The 7,591-nt window shown below is 41.6% G+C and overlaps 1 protein-coding gene across 1 annotated transcript; it reads left to right on the plus strand.

The window, feature by feature from the left end:
- The first annotated feature begins 207 nt into the window (after positions 1-207).
- Positions 208-602, plus strand: LOC140016163 (putative wall-associated receptor kinase-like 16). The gene is made up of 2 exons (XM_072069592.1): positions 208-327; positions 393-602. Exons 1-2 carry the CDS (start codon positions 208-210, stop codon positions 600-602), a joined length of 330 nt encoding a protein of 109 aa, XP_071925693.1.
- Positions 603-7,591: the final 6,989 nt, after the last annotated feature.

A 7,591-nucleotide genomic window follows, 5' to 3' on the forward strand; every position in this document is an offset into this window, starting at 1 on the left:
GCCTCAGTTCTATGCTGGGATACTCGTTTGAGGATAGCCATAGAAACTGCAGGGGCACTTTCATATTTGCATTCTGTTGCTTCTCCTCCTATTGTTGATCTAGACATGAAGTCGGTCAACATACTCCTAGATGATAAATACACAGCGAAAGTGTCAGACTTTGGAACATCAAGATTGGTACCCATGATTTAATGTGAGATACCAATGATGGTGCAAGGAACAATTGGCTACTTAGACCCTGAGTACCTGCAGACTAGTCAATTAACTGAGAAGAGTGATGTCTATAGCTTTGAGGTTGTTCTTGTGGAGCTATTGACAGGAGAGAAGGTACTGTGCTTTGATAGATCTGCAAGAGAGAGAAGTCTGGCAAGTTATTTCTTTCTTCAATAAAGGATAACCATTTGTTTGAAGTTCTGGATGATAATATCGACACTGAAAGAAATGCTGAGCAACTGAAAGAAGTTGCTATGCTAGCTAAAAGATGCTTAAATGTCAAGGGGGAAGATAGGCCAACCATGAAAGAAGTAGCATTGGAATTAGAAGAAATGAGTCTATCAACGAGGCATTCGAGGGTTCTGTTGAATTCAAAACCTAAATTGTAGACTTTTTCAAGTCACAATTGTTGAATTTGTGGCATCAATTTCTATTCCACATCGGTAGAGTTGAGAGCTTGGGTAAGGGCTTGAGAGTTATAGCAAATCAATTCAATTACACCAAACACCAACAAAAGAATTACACCAAAAAGGATTTTGTAATTCTTTTGTAATTCTTTCTTCTCCCAAATTTATAAAAGCGGGTAGCTTGAGTGGTGCTCGGAGATTAGGCAAAATTTGCCGAACTCCGTTATCAATTTTTCGGATGCGTTCTTTCCTTATCTCTTTTATTTATTCCCCACTTATTTAGTAGTTTCTTTTCTATTGAAATATAGTATTCAATATATTTGTCTATATTTGTCGGGTATATTTGTAGTGTTTTATACGATTCATTTGGGTGTATTTTCTTATTCGTGTGTATGTAATAGTTATGTATACACGAGTGTTATTCTTGATTTTGATGATCACAAAGCACTTTGAAATGTTTATCTAATTCTCTTCAAATATAAGTGTTTTGCTTTTAAGAGAATCAGGTACAAAAGTTGTCAAGGAAAGAAAATCAACCAAAAGAAGAAGCAAAAACAGGGCACTCATGTCGGACGTCCTAAAGGAAGCTGTCGGACGTCCGAAAGAATGAAGAACATCAAGAAGGAAACTCTGTCGGACGCTCGTAAGGAAGCATCGGACGTCCGGGAGGATCGGACGCACGCTTCGGACGCACATCGATCGCATCGGACGTCCGAGAAATTCTGCAAAGTTTTGATGACTCTCTGACGACGTTCGGAAGCAGATGCTGTCGGACGATAATATCCCATCGGACGTCCGAACGACAACTTGGCTGATTTTCGGACGATGGGATCGGGCGGTGATTCATCTGTCGGACGTCCGACGGCCCCAACGGCTAGCTGACTCTTCATCTGCCTACTATCCGTTGGAAGCATTATTGAAGCCCATTTTTGGTTCCCTTTAAATACAAACGATTCTGAACCAGTGAGTGACTTTTGCACACTTTGTTTACAAGATCTCAAGAGATATTTTAGCTAGAAAATAGTCTCCAAAACTAGATTTGTTCTCCAAGTGGTGTGAATTTCTTGTGAGCATTTCTCTTGTGGTTGAAAGTTTCATTAGTGTAGCTTTGTTGAGGGTTATCTGAGTGATTGTAAAACTTTTTAGCTTGACTAAGTGAGACTTAGGGCAAGGAGGAAGTGCTCCCTCCATTGTACATCTAGTTGATCATCTTTCATCAAAGAGAAGTTGCTCAATCTAGTGATTGGTCTTCAAGTTTGAGGAAAGCTTGGTAGACAATCGGTTTGATATTCTATCTTATTTTTTTTGTTTAATAAAATTTTCATTGCTTATCTATACTTGTTTTTCTAATCAACATTGCTCTCTTCTTCTGATCTACTTGGTTGATCATTACTAGAAAAGAAGGTAAATTTTTATTAAAGAAAAAGTGCATAAATTTGATTAAGATTTTAATCAACCTAATTCACCCCCCTCTTAGCTTGTTTTTGGGCCTTACAATTGGTATCAGAACTTGGTCTCCTAGAGATTAAGCTCAAGCGGCTTGGAGTAAAGATGACAACCAATCATGCCATGTTTGTTGAGGGACAATCGGTCACTAGGCCTCCCATGTTTACTGGTTCCAATTATATTAGCTGGAAAGAAAGGATGATTATCTTTTTGCAATCTATTGATATTAAGCTATGGTTTATTGTGAGTGAAGGACCGCATGAAGCTAACTTTCTTGATGCAGATACAGGTTTGCTTCGGCCAAAAACGAAAGCTGAAATGAATGCTCAAGATAGGACTAATCTCACATTGAATGCCAAAGCCATGAATGTTCTTTATAGTGCCCTAGATTCAAATGAATCAATTAGAGTAAAAGGCTGTAAATCGGCCAAAGAAATGTGGGATAAGCTAAGAGAAATCCATGAGGATGGTGATAGCGTGAGAGAACAGAAAAAGGCTATCTTAGTCACAAAGTATGAATCATTTAAAATTGAAACTCTTGAGGATATTGACAAAATGTATTGCAGGTTCAATGACTTGATCAAAGATCTCGAGGTGTTGGGCAAAGAGTACACCTTGGGAGAGAAGAACAGGAAAATTCTCAATGCATTAGGGGACAAAATTGAACTGCCAATTATGCATATCACTATATATATATTTTTTTTTTTTTTTGTCTAAAACGGCAACAATTCATTCATCCAAAAACAGGTTACACATTCTGAAGCAACTGCTCCTCTACGTCTGCTTGAGCGCAGTCAAGCAACCAAACTGGAAAGTTAGCTTTCCAATCAACAGTAGCATCTAGCTTAAGAGCAAACTTAGCTAAAGAGTGACTAACAAAGTTGAAGTCCCTTCTAACAAAGGAAAACCAACATTCTTCAAAGTTATATTGTAGCAGTTTAATGTCCTGCAAGACAGTAGACGTAACAACATCTTCCATTCCCTTCTCAATCTTATCGATCACCACCTTACAGTCAGATTCTATAATAATTTTCTCCCAGCCTTCCATAGTAGCTTTTACCATTGCAGCTCTTATCGCCAATGCCTCTTCAAGTACAGGTACAGAGCAAGTGAATGAAGGACATGCCCAAGTAGCAATCAGTTTTCCTTCCCAGTCCCTAGCCACGATTCCCCAACCAGCTTTTCTGTTCTGCCGGTTCAATGCAGCATCAGTGTTTAGCTTGATCCACCCTTTGTCAGGGGCAGTCCATCTTCCTTTCTCCTTATTTAGTTGTTGTGGTTCCTTCTCTTCCTCACTTCCCTCCCCTACACTCTCTTGATACTCCAGCCACTCCGTTACAGCTTTATTTACCACCACCCCTGGACCTCTACCCTTCCCATTGAAATTTATCTCGTTCCTATCTTTCCAAATTTGCCATAGTAGGTTGACTGTGAATATAACATGCTCCTCACCCTTCTCCCTAGATGTAGCCTCCACTAACTCAGACCACCACAACTAGAACTTTCCCTTTAGATTCTCCAACCCATCCCATTGAATTGGTGCCACCTTCCAAATCCCCTCTGCATGGCTACAAAAGAACAACATATGTTCAATCGACTCTGAGTATATACCACAGCATTTACACACTGGAATGCCTTGCTGACATCTGTCCTTGATGCTTGCATTGACTGGCAGAATTCCCTTCAAACATTTCCAGACAAAATGCTTCAACTTATGCTTCATACTAAGCTGCCATAAGACTTTCCATCCTTTTGCATTTGCCTCATTCCTACTTCCTGAATCCTCCTGAACAGACCTCCTCCTCCTGCCAACCATCCTTCCTTGAGCAGACTTGTATCCAGACTTGACAGTATACTCCCCAGAAGCCGAATGTGCCCAGAACAGCCGATCCTTAGAGTCCTGGAGACTCAAGGGAATCTGCAAAATATTCTCCCTATCCTCCTTATCAAATACCCTTCCCAGTAACTCCTCATTCCATCTTCCATTCTTGATCAGTTCACTCACTGTGCACAAACCCAATGTTGTATCCTGTTCTGAACTCACCTTCCCTCCTGTCAACCCAGGAACCCATCTATCCTTCCAGATGTCTATAGTTTTCCCATCTCCCACTCTGATCCTCATTTCTTCCTCCAGCAAATCCCTCGCACTCAGTAAGCTTCTCCAGCACCAAGAGTCAGTATTTTTCCTTTTCAGCTTCCAGATAGAGGTTCCTCTGAAATATTTAGCTTTAAGGACTTTACTCACAAGCAGATTTGGCCTAGTAAGAACTCTCCATAACTGCTTAGCCAGAAGAGCCACATTGAAGTTTTCTAAGTTTCTAAAACCCAAACCCCCATTTTGCTTAACATCAGATAACTTTCCCCAACCTAACCAATGCAACTTCCTCTCCTCTCCCTTACCTCCCCACCAAAACTTAGCCATTTCCCTCTCCATACCCCTGCATAACTCCTTAGTGAGCTTACAACATGACATCACATAAGCTGGAAGGGCCATAACCACTGATTTCAGTAACACTTCCTTCCCTGCCAAACTGAGTAGCTTTTCTTTCCAACCTGATATCCTACTAATCACCCTATCCTTTACAAAGTTAAACACTTGTGTTTTTGATCTACCAATTACCAGAGGTAACCCCAAGTACCTGCTCTGCTTAACCTCCTTCATCCATCTCAAATTCTCCAGCACCTTCAGTGTGACCCCCACTAGAACATTCTTGCTAAAGAACACTGAGGATTTCTCAGTATTGATTAGCTGTCCTGAAGCACCACCGTATAGCCTTAGAACCTCCATCAGCTGCCTTGCCTCCTCTTCTTTTGCCTTACAAAATATTAATGAGTCATCTGCAAAAAAGAGGTGAGACAATCTAGGACCCCCAGAAGACAGTTGAAGGTCTGTTAGTTTTCCTTGTCTGATTGCCTGGTTAAGCAGTACTGAGAAACCTTCTGCACAGATCAAAAATAAGAAAGGAGACAATGGGTCCCCCTGCCTTAACCCCCTAGATGGCTTGATGAATCCTTTCTTCTCCCCATTGACATTAACTGAGTAAGAAACACTGGAGACACACTCCATAATCCACCCCACCCACTGCTGGCAGAAGCCCATTCTCAACATTAACTTTTCTAAAAAAAACCATTCTACCCTATCATATGCTTTGGACATATCTAATTTAATAGCCATAAACCCTTCCCTGCCAGTTCTTTTGTTATTCAGAAAATGAATACATTCATGTGCCACAAGGATATTATCAAGAATTTGTCTACCAGGGACAAAAGCAGATTGAGTAGAACTAATGCAGCAATGGATAACATTTCTCAACCTACTAACCAAAATTTTGGAGATAACTTTGTATAAGACATTACACAGACTAATAGGCCTAAACTGAGTCATATCAACAGGGGAGTCAACTTTGGGAATTAGACAGATTAGTGTTTCATTGACAGCTCTAAGCAGATTGCCAGAATGAAAAAAACTCTGGACAGCATTAATCAGATCCAACTTTATATCAGGCCAGAATTTTTGAAAAAAAAGAGGGGTCATACCGTCAGGACCAGGTGACTTGTTTGGATGCATAGAAAAGACCGCTCTGTGAACCTCCTGCTCAGTCACTGGAAGAATGAGCTGCTTGTTCATCTGATTAGTTATAGACTGTGGTACCTCACTAAGAATTGCATCAACTCCCTGAGGTGACTCAGCAGCAAAAATCTCCTTGAAGTACTGGATTATTTCTGCACCAGTCTCCTCCTCATCCTTACACCACACCCCATCTCTCCTCCTGATAAGGCCAATCTTGTTCCTTTTCCTCCTTCCAGCCACACAGGCATGAAAATAGTTGGTATTCTTATCTCCCTCCACTAGCCATTTCTGTCTTGCCTTTTGACTCCAATAGACCTCTTCCTCTTTATAGGCTTCAGCCAACCTTCTCTTCAGAGCTACTAGCTTCACCCCTTTCCCACTAACATTACTTTCTTTTAACTCCTTGATCTCTTTTTTGGTTTGTGAAATAACTCTTCCAGAGTTTCTCCCCTTCTGCTTATGCCATCTCAATAATTCCACTCTGCACTGTTTAATTTTAAACTGAAATCTAAAACAACGAGAGCCTATGCACTTAGTGTTCCATACTGACTTCACTAAACTGCCCACCTCCTTATGTTGAATCCAATTTTTATTAAACACAAATCTTTTCTTCCACCTCCTCCCTGTTGCAGGTTTAGTATCCACCAGCAACATACAATGGTCAGAAGCCTCTGTCTCCAGATGCCTGCAACTTGCATTCCTGTAATGGTTGCACCAACTCCCAGATCCTAACACTCTATCCAAGCATTCCCTGATTTCCCCCTCATTATCCCATCTATTACACCATGTCCAAGGTTTCCCTTCATAGCCAATATCCACCAGCTCATTATTATTTATGAAAGCTCTAAAAGTATTAAAACTATTATCTGCTCTATCCCTACCACCCCATTTCTCTCCCTGAGATACTATGTCATTCATATCCCCCATTACGACCCAAGCCTCCCCCCATATCTGCCTCCTTCTATTAATCACCTCCCATTGAGCTTTCCTGATACTAGCATCTGGACTAGCATAGATACACACACACCACCACTCCAAACTTGTATCACTATCAACAATCAGCAGTTCTATTGTGAAAGTAGTAAATAAGACCTGTTTAACCTTCACCTCTTCCTTCCACAACACTGCCAAACCACCAGCTAAACCCACTGGATCCACCACAAAAAGATTATCAAATTTAATTTTTTGCTTAACACTGTTCAGAACACTTTTTTTATTTTTTGTTTCAGAAAGGAAAACTAAAGAAGGGAAGTGGAGTAGCACAGCCTCCTTGAGCTGGGGAACTGTCAAGGGGCTTCCAACACCTCGACAGTTCCACACCAGAGCTCTCATTGAGACTTGGGAGCCCCATTAAGGGAGGGCTCCACCACCTCAGAAACATCCATGTAACACACCTCCTGGTCAGCTCTTTTATTCCTTTTCCAAGAGAACCCCGACTCAGGTACACCATCCTTCCCTAAGTCCTCCTCAGAACCTTTCCTCTTTCCTGACTCAACCTTTAGCTTCCCATTAGACAAATCTCTCAGAGGTTCCCGTCTCCCTACAGCTTGCACCACCCTCTTCCATCCTTTACAGTTCTTTCCCTTCCCCTTCTCTGCAGTTAACTGACTAGCACTTAACTTCCCCCTACTCAGCTCCCCTTTACCTGATACCTCAGTGTTCACCTCCTTCACTTCCACTGCTATGAGCTGATCCAATCCCTTGTTAACATCACAGTCCATCCAACCCTGCTCAAGCACCACCCCCTCTGAAGTCTGATCTAATCCTACCTCTTCAGACCTTCCCTCTTCTCTACTTTGAACCTCACCTGTTGCAGTAGTTTCCCTCTTGACCTGCTCCCCACTCCTTCCCTCTGCACTACCTTGCCTTGCCATCATCCTCAACCCCTTTACGCTCTCCTCTACCTGCTGGATCTCTATACCCTCAAACCTCTCCTTAACCCCCCCACTCCCTT

This window comes from Coffea arabica, chromosome 10c (assembly GCF_036785885.1).
Source record: "Coffea arabica cultivar ET-39 chromosome 10c, Coffea Arabica ET-39 HiFi, whole genome shotgun sequence".
NCBI lineage: Eukaryota > Viridiplantae > Streptophyta > Magnoliopsida > Gentianales > Rubiaceae > Coffea > Coffea arabica.

Coding starts and splice junctions, on each gene's coding strand:
- LOC140016163 (XM_072069592.1), top strand. CDS start 208: ATGGTGCAAGGAACAATTGGCTACTTAGACCCTGAGTACCTGCAGACT. Junction 328..392: donor AGCTATTGACAGGAGAGAAG/GTACTGTGCTTT, acceptor TCTTCAATAAAG/GATAACCATTTGTTTGAAGT.